This window comes from Plectropomus leopardus, chromosome 16, assembly GCF_008729295.1.
Source record: "Plectropomus leopardus isolate mb chromosome 16, YSFRI_Pleo_2.0, whole genome shotgun sequence".
Taxonomy (NCBI): Eukaryota; Metazoa; Chordata; class Actinopteri; order Perciformes; family Serranidae; genus Plectropomus; species Plectropomus leopardus.
Genome location: NC_056478.1, coordinates 9,109,432 through 9,130,117, shown reverse-complemented (window position 1 = coordinate 9,130,117; position 20,686 = coordinate 9,109,432). Strand labels below are relative to the sequence as shown.

The window sequence follows — 20,686 nt, the reverse complement described above, 5'->3', positions numbered from 1 at the left end:
CTCCTTGTGGAGTTACTGATCATGTTTTTGCACATTAAATAACTTTTACTGTAGTAATGCAAGCTGATCTAAAAGAGATGTCCCAAGATTGATCGTTTCTGAAAGTATTCTGGACGTGGATGCATTTACTGTCTAAATACAATAAAAGTTCATGGTTTCTTGGGCACCAACAGAACACAGAGGGCTGACATGTGACAGTTATAGCGATACAGTATGTCATGCATGAGTAATAATTTAATTTCTGCCTTCCATTGACAGACAGGAACCGGATGAATCATGACAAGCTGTGGGAGGGAGGACGACCAGACAGAAAAGAGAGACTGAGACAATTTTGAATCTTGAGATAAAGGTGGATGAGGAGGTCAGTCGGCTATAATGTGAATTAAGGGAAAGAATAGACGAGAGCTAGAGGGGGGAGTTCAGAGTGTGGAAGATGTGTGATGCAGAAAGATGGAGGGAGAGAGTTGTAAAGGAGAAAGGCAGTCGTGCACTGAAAGCATCAGATGCATTCATTTTTTAAGTGCACCAACTGTTTCCAAAGGGCCGAATACACACTCGAACCAAGGAGAGGCACTTCAAAATAACTAAAACTTTGAAAAAAAAAAAAATATTTTGGAGCCTCAGCACAGGCCCAGAGCAAATGCTTTGCATGGGATTTCTGCAGTGAACACTGACCTATTTTTAAGCTCAATATCTTACAAAGATGATGTCAAACTTTGTGAATAAAGAAGCCAAGGATGATTAGTTTATTTTATCTTGGGTCTTATTTTTCAAATTTTTGGCCGCTTTGCCTGTTGGTTATAATAATATTCTATTCGTGGCAAGAAACACAACACTTAGATGATGAGATGGGTTGTAAAACAAAGACAAGAAGTGATCAACTAGATAACTGAAGCACATTGTTTAGAGGTTAAACCAAAAGAGTAAAAAAATTGTAAAAATCCATTGCTGCACAGGAAAAATATATGTATGTAAGTATGGTAAGTCAAATATGGGTCTTTACACAACAGTTTGGGCAATAATTCATCTTGAAAATGGTGCTCAAATTATTAAACCGCAAAATGATCATGAAAAGCAAATTAATCATCAACTATTTTGAACATTGATGCATTGTGGCATCTAGCACTGAGGATGCAAAACTTCTCCAATATGCCAAGCATGTAGGAGAATTACAGTTACAGGGGCGAAAACATTAAAAAGCAAATGGCCCTATCTAGAACAATCGTGGTTTGTCTGTTCTGGGTTCCTGTAGAGCAGCACAGCGAACTCTTTAATGTAACAAAATCACAACGATTCTTATTTTCAGGTGATTAAAAACCAATGAAAACATAGTTATGATTATTATATTCCTTTTTAAGCTTGATAACATTAGCTAATTAGCAGTAATAATGAAGTACAGTGTAGGAACATTTTTGGTTTGAAGGTATTAAAACAAATTTGACCTTACTGGGTGCACCATGGCTCTGAGCTCCGTGGCAGGCTCAAAGGCGATTGGTCTATTTTTCTGCAAGTGAATCTGGCAGAAAAACACACCAAAATACTCTACTATGAACGATATGACTGATATATTGGACATGATATAAATGATCTGATCAAGACAGATGATAAATAATGGATCCAGTGTTTCCATGGTGCTTGTCACTTGTGTCTAAAAAGAAAGGGAGAGAGAGGAGCAGACACACACAGACAGATGTACACACAGGGATGCCCTCAGACACACAAGCAAGCAGGGACAGAGCTCTATGTGTGATTATAAAGGAGCAGTGAAGGAGAATCGGTGCTGACCAGAATGACTAGCCTGTGTCCACACATTTTTTTTTCTCAGTGTCCTTGTCTTTTTCACTTGTTCCCGATGAGAAGAGAGCAAATGTCTCCGCATGCAGAAGCACAGTGGAAAATTTCAGCATCTTTTTTCAGGGCTCTTCTTTTACTGGACACGCTTTTTTTATGAAGTGCTCCCCAGCACCCTGACACAGCTTCTCTGCTAAAGAAAAATGCTATGTGGAAACACGCCCCTACACTTCATCCCGAGGGAGACATGAATGTCTGGAACAAATTTTAATGCAATCCTTTCAATAATTTTTGAGATATTTCAGTCTGAACCAAAGAGGCGGACCGACAGACTGACACTACCCTTACTGCAGCCTCGGTGCTAGCATGGCGACAAAGAAGACCAAACTGTACTAATTTTTAAGTGGTCTTTGATGCCCTTTGAAGTTATTATTATGATTAAACATCGTACAAATGCATTTGACTTGATTTGACCTGAAGGAGTGTTAATCACTGAGATCACTGCCTGCAGTGTTTGGCCGTAATGAGGACTCATACCTACAGAATATAACAGCTCTATATCGCACATACTGTACATGTTACCACTGAACAGAAAGCTCACACATTTAATCACATCCAGTGAGTTTTGGCTACATGAGGTGTGTACAGATGAGGCAAAAATTCAGTTTTGTGCTAAGACCAGTTTTGGAATAAGAATATATACATGCTGTAAACAGACATACGTTACTTACAAATATACACAAATTCTCCCTCTCCTGCATTTCCTGGTCCATTATAGAGAAAAGAAAAGCACAGAACATCAGTTGAGCACAGGCCTGGTCCTCCTTGCACACTGACACAAACACACACACACACACACACACACACACACGCGCGCGCGCGCACACACACACACACACACACACACACACACACACACACACACACACACACACACAGAGTGATACAAATGCACACACACACACCTCCCAGGCTATTACAGTTTGACTGTGTCAAGAGAGACAGCAGATTTGAGTCTCAGAGTCAGCTGGATTGACAGTCGGGCTGAAAATAGATGTGAAGGAGCAGCAGAGATGTGGAGGGATGGAGGAGAATCTTGATATCAGAGCGCAGCTGATAACTTTATGTCCTTTTTACAGCATGAACAGCTCTGTCACATTTCAGGCACTGCAGTTCGTCCAGCGTTCATGCCTACAGTACTGTAACTATGCATGAGATTGCAGACAGCTGAATGTAATGACGTTTAAATAATCACTGCCTATACATACTGTCTTCAATTTCTATTCTTCTTGTCCTTTCTTTGTATTCTTCCGTGAAGTTGATATTACAGCCATTCCTCTGCAGCTACTGTACTGAGAAATTTGGTTACTCCAGCGCAATGCTCAGGGCTAAACATTAACTTTTACTTCATCTAATAGTTGAGTAATTAAGAAATTATGTCATAATGTGACATTAAAGAATGTTTAAAAGATCTGAACCAGTTTCTGACCCAATTTATGAGCCACGACTCATTTTAGAGTCGCACCGAAATTTCAGCTTTGTTGGGCTTTGTTTGCTCTGCAGTAGTGGGAAACTAGTACCAATCATGGCCCGATCAACTGCCCCCTGAGAAGCCGTCTGACAATGAGATGATTTCTGACATGTCAGAAATGTTGGTTGACTGTTGTAAGGATCTCACTAAACTGAAGTGGAGCCATGAGTCGATTTCTCAAGGACAATGACATTTTTCTCACTAAATCAATCGTAAATTGTATATCCTGCTAATCGCTGGTACTGCTTCTGTGTGTGTGTGTGTGTGTGTGTGTGTGCGTGCGTGTGTGTGTGTGTGTGTGTGTGTGTGTGTGTGTGTGTGAGGCAGAAACAGAGAGAAAGAGAAAATCAAAATTTGGACTTTTAAGCTCTCTTAGGGACTTCTGTCTCTAAATTATTGTAAGCTGTTACTCCAATAGCAAAAAAAACAAAAAAAAAAAAAAAAAACTTCTACCTGCCTGCAGCTCTGGAGCAGTCAAACAAATCTTTCTTTACAAACGTAAATAGCCAAAATGGTCCACAGGGAGCTATGGACCATTTTATTGTCACATTCACAGAAACAGTGTGAGCATTCGAATTCTGGCTCAACAGTCGGACCGTACAGTGTAAGCAAAGACATCATGAGGTTTGGCTTTACATCCCAGATTATTTACTTGTACAGTAGGAATTGGAATTAAACAATATCTCTAAAAAAAGCTTCAAATTGCACAGTGTATGCCCGAACAAAATTCTTTGTCAGTTGAATCAATATGCATATTTGTTTGCAATGTTGACAAGTTGCTTTGCTGTTTCTCTAAAACACATGCCAGCGCGTAGGCAAGTAAAAACACACAATGAGCATGAGTTCTGGATCTGACGGTAACAGTAATATTTAATTACAATTAATGCTAGAAATATTCAAAATACTGTAAAATCTGCTTTTTGCTATCACTATTTGTGTGAAAAAGTAGTTGCCACTGGCAGCAAAAACACCAGTCTCCATCATTTTACTCCACTGACCACGCTGCTGGTTTACCGCTGCCTCAATCAGCTGTTGCGGAAGGTAAAATATTTATATTTAAATAAAACGCTTAAAGTGATATAGATTTTTTTTAGATGGTTAAAATATGTTTTGCTGCGATCTCATCCACAGCAGTACATTACTTAGCTTCTATGCCGGTGTTGTGGGACTGTACTTTGTTGTTGTGGGCTGGGGTATGACTTCTTTATTTTTAAATAAATACAAAATACTACCTTCTAAAGTTGTATGTCCCTCATTTAAGCCAAAATTACAAACACCTTTTCAGTGCTTACATTTAAAAAAAATGCCTGGCCCATTTGCAGCATCCCGTTTCCTCTCATAAATAACAAACAGTCCCCATCCCTAACCACAGAGGGAAGCTGGTGCGATGACTAGGAGCGTGCGCAGAACACGTAGTCCAGGTACAGTCCAACTAAGGTGTTTCAGTGAAGCAATAGCTAGACTCAAATTATCTGGGTGTGTTGGACTGATTGCAAGAAATTTGATTTAGTCCGATTTCAGTCCGACTACAGTTTATATGTATTTAAAATTCCCGTTTTAGTCAGACTAACACAATAATTCATGCAAATCATGTACATCTGCTGATTGATTAATTTGGTTGTTATTATGTGGTTTTGCTTCTGTTGGCATGTCATGAAAAAACATGATATTTGCTGCCGAACTAAGAGTCAAAACATTCAGCTGTCACGAACACACCAACATTACCAACACCAGCTGTCGACCACAACTAACAGCCCAGTCTACTGAACCTCTGACAAACCTGCACATCCATCCAAACTGCCTCCTCCCTCCTGTGAGGTTTCCCTCTTCATCGTTTCCTTTCATTCCCCCGGCGGTTTGTCTGTGGCCTCGCCTTTACAAACAGCTCATCGCAAACACAATCTGACTGAGGAGGGAATACATCCGTCATGCCTTCCTTTGTTTCTCAAAGGTCAACAGTTTGGAGAACATGGAAACCTGTCCTGCGGTGTATGTATTTTTGCTCGTGTGTGTGTGTGTGTCAGGTTAAAAGCCCCTTCAAATCTTCTCTAAGGGTTCAACCAACACTTGACTTCTTCAGCGAGGCAAAAACAAGAGGGATCTTCTGTCTCGTGTGTGTTTGCTCGTGCTCGTAGCTGGCGTGCGCTGTGAGTGAATGAACAAACACTCAGCGTGACAGGAGAACTGACACATCAAACTGGAGCCATAAGATGTCCAACCCCCTTCTCGCTCTTGTTATTACCTTCTCATTTCTTGCTGTCTCGCCCTGTGAGAGACGGCCAAGGTTGTCTCTCCCGCTTGTCTTCAATGGCCGCTAAATGTTGCCTGATTGCTCTGGTCAATTTTTAACACCCTTGTTTTCTATTCTTGCTCAGCACGTCTCTCATTTCCTGTATATGTCTTTCTCCGCCCTCTCTCTCTCCCTCAGCTAAACCCGGCTGCAATCCTAATTGGAATTACCGTACACGTACAATGCCTAATACATAATGCATGGCCAAGCCTTCTTTTATCATTTAAATCATAAAGCTTCTTTGGAATGCCAGACAACACACAACTATCTCCTTTCCTCCTTTTCTCTCATCCTTTTCTCTCCTTCCTCAGGCCTTGCTTACCATCCCTCCATCCTAGCTGTCCCCGGGCTTTAGTGGTGCGCCAAACTGAGCGTGCACAAACACACACACACACACACACACACACACACACACAACTCCAAACAGTCCTTGCTTACAGCGCCACATGATTGAAAGTGACAGAAGAAGGGCCTGTGAAGCCAAAAAAATAAAAATTAAAGTGGGCTGTGACGCACATGAGCAAACACAAACACACAAACGCACAGTGAGCAAATCAGGGATCAACACGCTGAGTTGCGAGCAAACACAGCGAGATTAACAGGTCCAATATGGCACAAAAGCTGTAAACAAGCCCACTTAGACAAGCAATTAGACACATAATCACTCAATCACACACTCATGCACACGCACGCCTCTTGTCTTCACTTCACTGGGCAGACGGACAAGGTGTATGATTCTTTGGAGAGGCAACAGGGAGTCTGTTGGCTTTCTCCATACGCAATAACAAGAGTGTAGTAAATGAGATATACTAATAAAGAGCTTTGAGGATGATGTTTATTTGCATAGAAGATCTATACAACCGTCAGTTTCGAGGTGGGAACCCAAGGTTCTTGAGTTATGGCCAAAAAACTTGTTTTATGAGGTCAGACCTTGACTTTGACCACCAAATTCTAATGAGCTCACCCTTGAATCCGAGTGAATGTTTTGTGTCAAATTTGAAGGATTTCCCTTTAGGTTTTCTTGAGATCTTGCTTTTACAAGAATGAGACTAATGCAAGGTGTCTGTGACACTTTGACAACCAAAATATTATCAGCTCATCCTTAAGTCTAATTGAATGTTTTTGCCAAATTTGAAGAAATCCTCTCAAGTTGTTCCTGAGATATCGCGTTCACAGGAAGGAGACTGATGATGTCACAGTGACCTGCACCTTTGACTTTTGACCACCAAAATAAAATCAGATCATTCTTGAGTCAAAGTGATCATTTGCGCCAAATTTGACAAAAATCCCTCAAGACCTTTTGAGGAATCGCGTTCACAAGAATGGGCCGTATGTACGGACAACCTGAAAACATAATGCCTCTGGCCTCATCGCCAGCGCAGAAATCTAAAAAGTTAAAAAAAACAACCGATGGTGCTTCAACCGATTCATGCACACAGTGTTGGATTATTTAGCAAGCCACAGCTGATTGAATTTGCTACATTAGTCATTGAAAATTGGGAAAAATTGGCTGCTGTAGCTCAAAATAAGAAGCTTGCTTTTGTTGACCTCCTTCTGAAATCAGGGAGCCATTGTATGAAAAAAAAGAGAGAATTTCAGGAGGTACATCTTCAATTGTTATCATAGTAAACAGCATCTGTGCCACGTGGGAGCTGAAAGCCTGACAGGCATAGCAACAGTAACATGGGGGGGTGGGGCTTAACGGCTTTATAGTCGATTAATTAAAGTTAAATCTGATGGAGGAAGAGAAAGAGGGAGTGAAGGCAAAGACAAAACAAAGGTGAGAAGACAGCATTTTTTTTGGCAAACTTTTGGTGTGGACTGCAGCTGTTTGTGTGTGTGTGTGTGTGTGTGTGTGTGTGTGTGTGTGCGCGCACATGCAGCTGAATCTATGTATGCTGCTCGTTGCACTGACAGCTCATTCATATTGGCAGGACAGCACTTATCAGCCCCTTATCTCTGTCTTCCATTAGTCAGGCTGGTGTTAACCCCTGGCTCCCTGCTCCACTGCTCCCCTCTGCTCCTCCATGGTTCATACATCTTCACTAGGAGGAGCAGAACGAAAAAGGAAGGAGAGGAAAGGATTGAGGGGAGGAAGTGGGAAAAGAAAGAGGCCACGTGTTTCTGCTCCCAGTGAAAAGAGCTCTCTCCACTATTTCTTTGTCTTCCTTTCATGTAGTATTCTCTACTCCCACTCCTTTCTTTCTTTCCTCCCTCCTCCTGTACTCCATGCCCACTGTGGCCTCCTCCGCAACACAGTGAATGTGGAAAAAATAAACACATATTACACTCACACCAAAGCCAAATAAATTACTTTTTCTCATTTACTCCTTGTGTCAAGTGGTTTTCTATAACACCATTTTAATTAAAAACTAATCTTCAGAATTAATCTTTTTTTTTTTTTGGTGATCCAGGGCCATCTCTTTTATGAAATAGAAAAAAAGTGTTGATACTGGAGAAAACAATGTGCACAGTAATCTATGACATCAGATACAGTGCAGAGTGCCAGGAAACACACACCGGCTGGGGAAGTGCTTGAAGATAAGGACTGTCGATCACTCAGAGTGGCATGATATTTTCACGTTATTTAATCAAGAGCGCTGTGCTTTGCAGTTTGTAGTTGATAAATATATGATGCATTGCAGCCTAAACCAACCTCAGGCTTGTAAATGTAGACATGAAACCACAGGTAAATAAATTAAACCATTCATATGTTTTTCTGTATTTTAAACAATTTACTAGTAACAACAGTCGATTAACAGTGAACAGCGAAGTGAATCAAGCTGAACTAAAATCAATTATTTATCTTGGTGAGATCCGCTGATCATCTAATGGCAGGCTGCTGACAAGTCCAGGCTATGTATTGGTCTGAAAAAAGGCCTCACAGTGTTTTACTATTATTTCAAATTTGGTCAAAGTCATGCAAAATAGGTGAGCACAACAAATGGTTAAAAGAATAGCAGTGGACTATTCGGTCCAGTCAAAGGGTCAGTTCACCCAGTGATTTTTCAGTCCTATAGGGAGGATGTTTTTCAGTAGGCCAACCCAGAAACTAATGACATCCTGGTCCCCTTACCGAAAAAAGCCTATGGGATTTTTCCATTGGATGTTGGATCATTGCAGAAAACAAGCTCTGTGGTGATCAAACCTGTATAATAATTACACATTGTGTTCACTGAGATAATCTTCACAAATGAACACCACTTTTTAGGATTTTTGAAGCCTAAATGTAATCACCAGAAGTAAAAAGCTATTTCTAGGCTATAAATGAACTACACTACAGTCGCATCACCACCGCTAAGAGGCCGTAAAGCCGTGTTCGGCCCAGTTTGGCACGATGAAGTCTCAGTTCACAGTGGGGTATTTATTGATGTATTTTATGTCGTAGAACAAATAGTGAAAGTCTTTGAAGCTTTTGTTAACCACAGACCTTCTCAAGGTTACTCATTCAAACAACCCATGGCCTTTAAGGAGAGGTAACCAGAGGTGCTGAAATGCAGATTTCCAGCTTTATTTCAGTTTGACTTTGGTCATGATCGTGAAAAATGTGAAACCAAAACAAAGGTTTAAAAGCAAAGCAGTGGACTATTCAATCATGTCAAAGGGTCGGTTCAAGCAAGGTAGAGGGCAGGCACATCCAAAAGACTTTTACAGGTGCTGGATCAAAATATCAAACCAAGGCAAGAATCTTAATTGTCTCAGCCTGAGAGTTTGTCATCTCTCAATCAAGCAGAACAAAATCACTTGAGAGATGAATGTGCTTGTGTCTTTATATTGCTCGCTCTGTGATGATGATTTGAAAATGCCTGACAAAGATCTCTGTGAGATCGAAAAGTTGCACAATTAAAATTAAGCTTTAAGCCTTTATTCAAAAAAAAGCTTTGAATAAAGGGTCAGTTCACCCAAATTACTTCTCAGTCCAACAGAGTGCCCTGGGGATGATGTTTTTCTGAAGGCAGACGTGAAAGTTGGCATTGATCTTGCCCTCCCTTCCTCGCCAAAAAAGATTTTCTACATTTTCCTAAGATACATAAAAGCTTCAAATTTTGCAAGTGGGGAATTAAATAACTTACATGATGTCATAGAATAAAATCTGACAGTCTCTTAAGCTTGTGTTAACCACAGACATTACTTCAGGGAACCGGAGGTGCTGAAATGCTAACTCATTTCAAGGTTTTCATACTTGTTCCTGGGGCACCCTATACAGTGTTTAACATATTTGGATACTATTGGGGTTGCAATGATCTTATATGCCACATTTGGTATCCCCACCAATACATTATTAAGCCAACTAGTTATCAGTCATATGGCAAGGTGCTACTGTGGCCAAATACATGCAAACAAACATTGCTGGTATATTAAATTGTACGTTTACTATATTTATATTGTTTGCCTCGTGACTGTCGCACTGATTGATAAAATAGTTGTTAATCGAGACTTTCCAGGCTTGTAAAGTCCTCGATCGTATTATAAAACTCTGTGCAGTGTTTTGTCATCTAATAAGACTTCAAAGTAACTGAATTTGTCACTCAAAATAGACTTCCTGGATCATGTTTCATGTCTAAGAAAATACAATAACCAGACATGATTGTTCCTGATTCAGTATGATCTCACTCTCTCAGCAGGGCTGTTTGTGTATGAACGCCCACTTTTTTTTTTTTTTTGGTGAGACTTTAACTTACAAAACAATGACTGAGTTTCAAAGAGTTTGGTCTACAGACTTTAAATTTAGAGGAAAGAGAGCATTGGTACTGGACCGTTGGGGGGTGTGAGTGGGGTTGGGTACTAGAGGCAGAGAGCAGAACACTCCAGTTTTTAAACCCATAGACTCTCCTTTCACTTTGCCAGTAGCTGAAATTTTGGGTTTATTTTTTAAAATTGAAATAATGTTTTTGTCATTAAAGAGAGAGTAAAGTAGTCAAAACGTTGTATTCAAGAAACCTCTTAAAAGAACTATAATTTGTAAAGATCCATAACATTCATTGATCATGTGTAATGCATCAAATTGTGAATATAAATTTTGTGTTTCATCAATTTTGTATCACTGCTTAATCTTGGAACTTAGATCAATTATGCAATCTTTGCTTTTATCTTTTTCTTTTTTATGTATGACTATTGCTGTCTAGAGGAGGTAAGCCAGTTTTGGCTTCTAACCTTTCCTGTGAAATGTTCAAACTTCTTAATCTTACTGCATCTTTATACACATTTATGTGCAATTAAATAAACTTAACTGAACAACAAAAAAAAGGTTTTGTGGGTACAAGTACCAGTGAACAGTTTCTATATAGTTGAACTGCTTTGGGGAAACAGAAGGCTGAAAGGAGCACCCCTAAATACTAATTTTTCAGTCATTAAATCTGATAATGGGACTTTATGCCTTTGCGCCCGCGACAGCAGTGACCAGAGGCATTTTGTATTCGGGTTCTCCGTACGTAGATACGTACAGTATGTCCCACTCTTGTGAATGCGATATCTCAAGAACGCCTTGAGAGAGTTTCTTTAAATTTAGTATCAAAGTCCACTTGGACTGAAGGATGAACTGTTTAGATTTTGGTGGTCATAGGTCAAAGGTCAAGGTCACTGTGATCCTCATCCCTCTCATTCTTATGAACGCGATATCTCAAGAACACCTTGAGGGAATTTCTTCAAATTCACGCACTTAGAACACTCACTTACAATTTGTTCAAAGGTCAAGGTCACTGTGACCTTGCATCTGTTTCAATTTTGTGAATGCAATATCAATAAAATGGTCTAGGTAGAATTTCCGTAAATTTTACACAAACATCTATTTGGACTCAAGAATGATCTGATTAGAATCTGATGGTCAAAGGCCAAAGGTCAAGGTCACGTTTTTTGGCCATAACTTGAAAATCCTCAAGAACCACCCTGCTGATTGTACAGATACTATGTGCATGACACATACATGTTTGCTCCATTAAGTGCTACTTGACTGGTGCTCAGCAGCAAACAACCATGTGGCATTAAATCTAGTTTAATTTAATTTGAGCGAACAGACCCTCCAAAACAGTTTTAGGCATTCAGCAACACTGTACTTGAAAACAAATTCATTCAAAATGCACAAGGTATAAACACACTTTGGCAAACACACGCTTGCAAAGACAAAGACAAATGCTCACACACACGCAAACACACACACACACACAAATGAAAGAGACACACAGATAAATACACACCCACATGTGTGCAGCTCCACAGTGAGCCAACACATTATCAGATGTATTAGATGTGAGACGATTTCTCTCTGTCTCTGTTGATGTTATCTTCAGATGAACACTGTTCTGCGCTGCTCCCAACATGCCCCTGTTCGTTCAGCTTTTAGGTGGCAGAGGCAAGATTATTTCTCAAAGCAGCGTGACACACTACCTGTCTCACCCCATTCGTACAGCCTCCCTCTCTAACGCTCCCTGATTTATCTTTTCTGTCTTTCCTCTCATACCATCCCGTCCCCAGTCAGGCTCTGCTCCGTCCTCTCTAACTTCACATTTGCTCTGTCTTTGTAATGTCCCTTCTCATCCCATTTCTCTTATTAAACACTCATTCCCCCTCCATTTGGTTTCCTCTTGCCTCATCTAAATCACACATCTTTTCTCTTCCCCCTTTTAACGCCCCACCTCCCTCGGCCCATCTCTCTTCTCTCTGCCGGATAAAAGCTGCGTGTTGCTCAGGTGTACCGATATAGGAGCTTTTAACGTTTCATTTAATAGAGGCTCTGTCACTTAATAGAGTGGCTTTCTCTTATCTGATTGAGGAACAAAGGGAGGGTCTGCTCGGTCTGAGAGGCCCACTTTGTGACAATTGCTTATCAGATGGGGAAACAGTGGAGAGCGGCCCACACAGTCTTAAACTATTACTCTCTTATCCGATCGTGGTTTCCCACAACTTGAGGACAGTTAGCGAGCGGATGAGGGTTGGCTTATTTGAATGTTGAGATTCTCCGGGAGAAATTCACTCTTATCTTATGACAGTAAAAAGGTTTTATTATATTTTTGTATTGCACTTTTTCTATTCCGTCTCACACTTTTTTAATATAGTATATGTTGTACCGTCTCTGAGGCCTGCTGGAATATTGTCACACTATTACTTTAAATACACAGCAAAAGAAACAATTATGATATTGAATTGGGGGTGGGCAATAACAATCAGAATCATGGCATGTGTTATTTTATATCGGTAATGGTATATGTCACAATACAGTAACTGTTCTGTAAAATCAAAAACTTTGAATGGTTTAAAATAAACTGTAGTTCAGCAGTTTTGAATATTTTTCTTATTTAATCTGCAACTTTCATGCCATAAAGAAAAGAAGAAAAAAAAAACAACGTTAAAACTAAATGTTTAGAATAGTAAAATTTTAATTCTTTCAAAAAGGGAGATTTTATGTACCAGAAAAAAATGTTTCAAGTGTGACAGGATTCTGTATTTATAACTTAACTCTCTTCCTCCATATCTGTCCAAAACACTTCACCTTGGGTGGCAGCTGAATTTGAAAAATCACAAATTCTAGTAATCACCTGGGAATCCAGCCTTCAAAGCCTTCCCTGAACAGCTACTCGTAGAAAATTCATTGCCAAATCTGATGGTGGACACATTTCAACCAACATGGGATGGAGATTACCACAGGCTACCACCCAAATGCTAGTAAAATATCCAAGTGGCTGCTAGATTTGTTTCACTCACCAGCCAAAAAACAAAAACATTTAGGGTTTTGGCTGGTGGGTGGACCAGCTCTTGGAAGCAGCTGAGTACATTTTTACTAGTTTTCCCCAAGTTTTAGTAACTGGTTACTTAAATAAATGTGTGAAACATCTGCATTCAGCCTGTGGTCCGTGCTGTGGACTCCACTTGGTCTGCATTTGAACATGCACCATGCAGATTATTACAATGTCCCATTTCAAATTTCATTTAGCATTGAAATTGTGTGCGATTACCATGCTTAAAAAAATGCACTGTAAATACTGTCCAGCATCAACCAGAGTTACTGTGGCAACAGTCTCCCAGATGCAGGTGCAGCGTGCAATATGAGTTCTTATTGAAATCCTTTTTACAAAGTGGGCGTGCAGCAGACAGAGCAAGGCTCTCATAGACAGCAGTAGACTTTCTATTCAAATGAAGTGCAAATTTCAACAGAATTTTTAGGTAAAAGAAAGTATGAATTTTTGTGTTTTTTCCATTCACTGCCTCTGCATTATTTTTATTATATAAATAATCAATATTGCAAGTATACAAATTCAACTTTTGGTAACCTGCTTGGATAATCAAATAAACTGCTTTTTCAGTCCACTGAATTTTGCTGTGAATGAGGATCTTTATCATTATAAATTAATCTTAATAGATAAAATACATGTTGAAAAAGTTTTCCTTGAGGGCCATATATATATAATATACAGCATAAAAAAGGTATTAAATGGCAATATATGCAATATATTGCAATATATTTGTTGGTACATTACTTTGTATATCACAAAAAGTTTAAGATTGCAAAAATGTCATAGCATAACTAAGGTGTTGTGATTATATTAAACAGTGGGGCCCATATTGGCAATGTTGTTATTTTATATGTATAAAAACAAAATGGTATTTGTGCTTTTCAATATAAAACTTGGTGAAATAATTTCAGTGAGTGCTTTTAGGGTTATTTCAGCACATTTTAACCACACCGTGATAATACCGATAACCTTGATAATTTTGGTCGCTATAATAGTGTCATAAAATTTTCACAGTGCCACTTACTGCCGTCATGCTGTTGATCTGACCCAGAATCAGCTGCAGCAGTTGCTCGTCGCCGCTCTCGGCCATCAGTTTGAGTGCGGGCTGCTGGAGGCTCGGCTGGTTTTGGAGCAGCAGGGTAGATGTACGTCTGACACACTGGAGAGGAAGAGAGGCGGGGCGGGGGGGTAGATGAATGGATAGATGTGTGGATGAATGGATGAAAGGCGGAGGGGGAGAGATGAAGGCAAAAGTGGGATGGAAACAGAGAAAGGTAATCAGAGAACGGGAGAACAAAAGGGGAGAGAGGGAAGAGAGTAGGCGAGGAACAGTGAAGGTTAATCGATGTGCATATACTGTACAGACACGCAGGCACATAATACTTTTAAAAAGGTCTACACAAAAACACACACACACACACACACATGGTCCTGTTGCAGTAATATATGGATATCACAATGCAATCTGACTCCCCCATGCTCTGGCGGTTTCATTCCAGCAGATTCAAATTAAAGCTGTTCAGAACAGAGTAAAAGGCCTCCTCCTGCACCTCCCACCCCTCTTCCCACACTAATATTAGACAGCCAGGCAGACACTAGCCTATTCACACTGAATAGCATTAGCGCTAAACTAATATCACAGTCAGCTGGCGCTAGACATACAGAATGGCATTAGGCTTACCACTTCCACGGTGCTGCTCAGCAGGGCATGAATAGCATTAGGGGCAGTCAGATATCAAAGAGCAGCGAGCGCCTATAGTACATAGCAGAAAGCACTGAGCTGATGCTAACATGTTGCTGTGGGTTACATGCTTAATAGCTTCAGGCTCCTGTATTAAGATAGGAGGTGAAATGGTGGCGCTGCGGCAAGGCTGAATTCTAACAAGCTTATTCGTGTATCTTTTATAATAACGTTGATAGCAAAGGAATCAGAAATGGGTCTAAGACTGATTTTTTTTTTCTTGACTGAAAATATTAATTTTCAGTGTCCCCAGTGTATGTAGTGAAGGAAGTATTCAGATCTTTTATTTAAAGTCTCCATTAAGTGAAAAATACATTTTCCCTAATCCTGCGAAATCTGAGCAAATTGGTTTGTTTTCTTTCAAAAACACAGAGAAAAAGCAAATTGCAACTAAAGACATGGCCCAAAAAATAGCAAAAAAAAAAAAAGTAAGAAAGTAACAAGAAAATTTCCTGAAATAATGGGGTGGGGTGGGGGTGTAACAAAACAAACAACAAAACAAGGAGCAAAATGACCCAACAAAGTGCTGAAATAAATATATATATATATGTATTTATCTCTAAATGTAAGTGCGTAAGTGGGATAAAAGAATGAATGAGCATACAATTAAAAGAGTTAAGCACGAGGTCCTAAAAATTATACTCGTGCACATATTTAATTGATTTGATCTACTTTTCAGACATTGCAAAGTTCACATGCAGTCACAGGCGATTATCCAAGGAGTGTTTGATATTTACCTCCACAGGAAGCTTGTGTTTGGTGTTATAGAGAGATCGCACCATAGTGACAACCTGCTGACCCAGGTCTAATTTGACCTCTGGCGCCTGGCAGCGGCTCAGCAGAGCCGAGGTCAGCACCACCCAGGGGTTACGCTCCGACTCTGCCCTGGAGACAGAAAGCGACACCTGTGAGTGCGAATGCACACTGCAAAAAAGGAAATTCAAGACAGTAAAAAAAAGAAAAGACTTGTTTTAAGGAAAATAGTCTCATTTTTGGTCTAAAAAGAAAAAGAAATCTTGTCAAGCATGATTTGCATTAGAAATTAATCCAATTCTAGGAAAATATGTGTTGTTTCAATAAGATTTCCCAGCTAATATTGAGCAAGATTTATCATAACAAGCTATAGCATGGACAACATTTCAGAACTTTTCCATGAATTTTCAAGGACTCAAAATATATATATTTTTTCAAACATATAAGATTCAAATGCTATTCAAACATAATTTCAACATCCCAGCATATTAAAATAAACATTAACATATTAGAGCTATGTTATATTGCCACCAACAGGACATAAATTCACATTAATGTACATTTGACTTATTACACACAACACAGTTCCATGATTTTTTCAAAACTTTCAATGATTTTTACAAATTCCTTGACCTTTACAGGGCTGCAAAATGTGATCGTGAAATTCAATGACTTTTCCAGGTCTTCCATGACGACTGGAACCTTGCATATTACAATATTTAAAATGACTGCTATTCTTTTTATCCAACACTGCAGTCACACGTCACCAGATGGTAATCGTGTTAGACACAGACTGGGCCACGTCAGCTGACGACCCTATGCTATTATAAATAATATAAACACAACAGCCACATAAGAATAGCAGCATCAAATCAGGAGCTGACATTAGCGCAGACAGCATCATCCAGAGGTTATGCGGCGATCTAATGAATTCTGACGCTGACATGTAAGTGAGGAGACACAATGTTTGACCACTTTACTCCTGCAGTTAATATTAAACACCTACATGCTGAGTTTTTCTCTCTGTCTGTGAACACCGGGGGACCAGCTGCCAGCACTGACAGGCGTCACTTTGTTGACACGCTCCTTTATGAGTGTCTTGGAGACCTTTGCTAATGCCTCCAGAGTAACCGATTAGCTCTCGCCGAGGCCATCAAATGCCAATGACGTTACAGCAATTTGACCTTCATGGATCTTTATTAATATCAGACATAGAAAGGAAAAAAAAAACCTATAGGAACCCCCGAACAACTCATTATCTGTTAATTAGATCTTGGTTGACGGATGGAACCTTTTGAAATTATTAACTCTATTAACATTATCATTAGCATGCAGTTAATGCTAATGTATATTCGATTCCCTCCAACTGCCGGCAAACCCTAATGTTAGTCGTTATTGTGGGTGTTAAATTAAAGACAAGTAAAGTACATAAATAAGTGGCTCATTAAATCTGCATCAAACCTTTAACCTTAGTTATAATAGATCTGTCACTCATCTATCAGACACAGGCAGCAAAACACCACTGTAAAGGAAGAAATATGTTGTTGGTTAGAAAATTGCCGTCGACATGCCAGTACGGCTGGAAGTTACATATGTGATTAACATGACAAGTCGTACATTAAAAATTGAAGATACAGAGAAGGAGATTGGAGATGAGAGGAGCAATCTGATATGAATGTATGCTTTGTTTCACTGCGGGTGTTTTCACGTGATAAAGGGTAGATGGTAACATGATGATATATCCTCGGTTATATAATGAGAAATTGAAAAAAATAAGTAAAGTGGTTGAATCCTGATGCCATATTAGGCTGATTTAATGTGTGTTAAGTTCAGTATTTTTCAACCTGGACCTTGTTTTAGCTTTTTTTGTCTTACATAGTTCTCGTACATTTTTACCAATGAATTTTCAGAACTTTTCCATATTGTTTCCAAAATATTTTATCCCATTTCAAAATCTTGATGGAGTTGTTTAAAATGGTTGGGCCTATAAACACACACTTCCTAGGCATTTGTGGATAAACTGCTAACGCTTGCAATCTTCACTCTTCAAGTTAGACATTTCTGCTGGTGTATTATTGACCAGATTGGCACAAACAAGTACTAAAAATATAAGTCTGCACCACTTTTTGGAGGATTAAAAAAAAAAAGAAGATTCAATGAACGGACACACAGAGCAGCACTAGATTCAGAATTAGTCATACAACATATTTGTATATATTTGTTTAGTGATTTTTAAAAAAAAAAAAAACTAAGATTATTTTTTTGAGCTTTTATTGCCTTTAATTGACAGGAAATTTTGAGCGTGAAAGGGGGAGGATGAGGGGGAGACATGCAGCAAAGGGCCAAGGCCGGACTCAAACCTGCGGCCGCTGTAGCGAGTACACAGCCTCTGTATATGGGCCGCTGATCTATCCACTGAGCCACCAGGCACCCCATGTTTGGTGATTTTTACGAAGATATTTTAAATAGTAGGTAAAACAATTGCACATTCAAAATTTTCCAAAAACATTCTGTTAATTCCAAACAATTTCCAGGCCTGGAAAACTGTTTTTCTAAATTCATAACTTTTCCACAAATTCCATGACTATGGGAACTCTTGGTCTAAGTGGCTAATGGGAACGACAGTTTTTTAAATTGGTTCAGTATTTAGCGAGAGAGCTACTGCCGGCAGCCATGAAACTGGCTGCAATGTAAAGACTCGGAGCATGTGGACACTTTCAACTTACATCCACTAAAATTGTTTGTTTTTGCCAGTGACAGATAAGATTATACTTGTCAACCCTGTTTTTTTGCTGGTAGAGTCACGTTTTTTGCCTTCTCTCGAGTTCCTCCCAGAGTCACAGTACTCCTATATTTCTCCAGATTAATGACAAATTTGCATTTTTTTCCCCTTTTCATCATCACAACCCGTTTCTGACACTATACAGCCAACAATTTTAAAAATATACTGTTTCCTCCCAGTGGGTGCTTCCTCTTCTCTCTCCGCCCGTCAAGCCTGCATGAGTTGAATGCTGCCACCAGTGGCCAAGTCCTATGTGACGCTCTAGCAGGGGGTTTGAGGGGTGCCTAAGGGTTTGGAAAAATCTGATTTTCCCTTCTATGCCTTGGCGGGGTACCCGGCTGTCCTCCGAAGACTGTAAGCCTCCCGTTCTGCTCCGCTTAGGCATCCAGGACCCAGAGGTGTGTGGGCCAGGGAGGACAGCCAGCTGTGGGTCCCTGAAGCGGGTCAAGCCCACAGCCTGGCTTCCCTCCCTCCTCCTGTTACTCTGCTGGAGTTATATGGTTTTTGTGATTTTTATTTTGTGTCTGTTGATTTTGAGTGAAGTGTGTTTTTTACAATGCTAAAATCAAAGTTTATGTAAATAGAGTCTGGTGAGTTTGGCGATTTCGGGGCTGTTTCTGGTTAAATATGAAGAATTTCACTCCTAACAAAAAGGTCTATCTCTATATCTCTGTATCTTTTCCATTATGTTGTCAGTCACTTAAAATAACAATCCGAGCCTGTCATTGCAAAGACAATTACATTTAGTGGATACAAATTGACGATGCGAATGTGCCATGAGTGTTTACATGGCAGCCTGTTTTGCCGCTTTTGCACAATCCTGGAATAATTTAAAAAATTGGTGTCATTAGACACAAAAACATGGAAAAACTGGGTCCAGATTGAAACATACTGTTATACCTTTAACCCTTTAAAACCTTGAGTGACATCGCTTTTCTTATGCTGCTTTCAGATGCCTTACATAAGTATTTGAACCTTGAAGCCTGACAAATTGGTGCAATTTCTGTGAAAAGCGTGGGGGGAAAAAAGGAAATGAGCAGCTTAGCAAGAAATCTTTCACAAATTGCAAGGAATTGGTAGATTTAGAAAAGTGTTTTTAAAAAGCCAGGGAAAATGTCTTAGGAAAAAAGCCAAGGAAAAAAAAAATCTAATTGTCATAATTACATTTTTAAATTATTAGAAGGTTTAAGCACTTTTTCCAGGTCAATTCTGTGCTGTTGTTTTTTGAAATCTCTTTAAAGCTAATTTTCAGGTAATGTTCTTGTACATTTTAATTATTTCTTTCTAATTTTTGGGTCATTTCATTGCTCTTTGCCTTCTTCCTATGTTTTTGAAAAAAATCAAGCCAATTTGCTCAGGTTTCAAAGGGTTAAGAAAGTGTATTAGATGAAGGACACCCTGTGTGTGCTTGTGTATATCTGCAAAAGAAAAAAAAGACCTTGCAAATGAGGAAGAAAGTATAGAGGTGAAGAGACAGCAGGGAGGACAGCAGGGCTCTTGAGTGTGACCGTCAGTGAAAAAGCAGCTCTCCATCCAGCTACTGTGGGGTGTCTTGTCCCGACAAGCTGCTTCACCTTCGGATGATGCAGCCAGGGGAGCAAACAGAGCCCACTTGTGCTGCTTGGCTCACTGCTGCTTCCTGTGCTTTACCAGGGGGACGTCGGGGCTCTGCTGCATGCAACTATGAGTGTCTGCGTGCTCGCCAAATCTGTCACAGGGTGCAGTGTGAGTCACAGCCAGCCTTCCTTTCGTGCTTTGAATCATGACTCAGTTTATGCGGATGGACTAAAGGATAAGCTCTTTAAATGCAACTCAATATAGCTCCCAAAACAGCCTCTTGTAGTCTTACTGAAACAAATCTCCGCTCACACACAGTAAACACACCTCCATCCCAGCCAGGATTAAACGCTGAGTCAGACAAATAGTTAAGGTTAACCATGTGTCTCGCACGCCCTCGAATCTTAACAGAACATCTGAAATGAGGCGTTTGAAGGTTAGGTTATTCTGAGTTTTGTGTCCCAAATTACGACTGCAGGATTCAGCAGCCATTCCACATAAAATGCACACTAAA

At 39.8% G+C, this 20,686-nt stretch overlaps 1 protein-coding gene across 1 annotated transcript in view; it reads right to left on the bottom strand.

Moving 5' to 3' along the window:
* The window catches only part of nbas (NBAS subunit of NRZ tethering complex), a 220,608-nt gene that overhangs the window by 3,405 nt on the left and 196,517 nt on the right, over nt 1–20,686 (bottom strand). Inside the window, exons 51-52 of the mRNA XM_042503247.1 lie at nt 15,818–15,965; nt 14,364–14,498 (exon numbers count right to left, since the gene is read on the bottom strand). Coding sequence (XP_042359181.1) covers nt 14,364–14,498; nt 15,818–15,965 — 283 coding nt within the window. The remainder of the gene's footprint in view (nt 1–14,363; nt 14,499–15,817; nt 15,966–20,686) is intronic.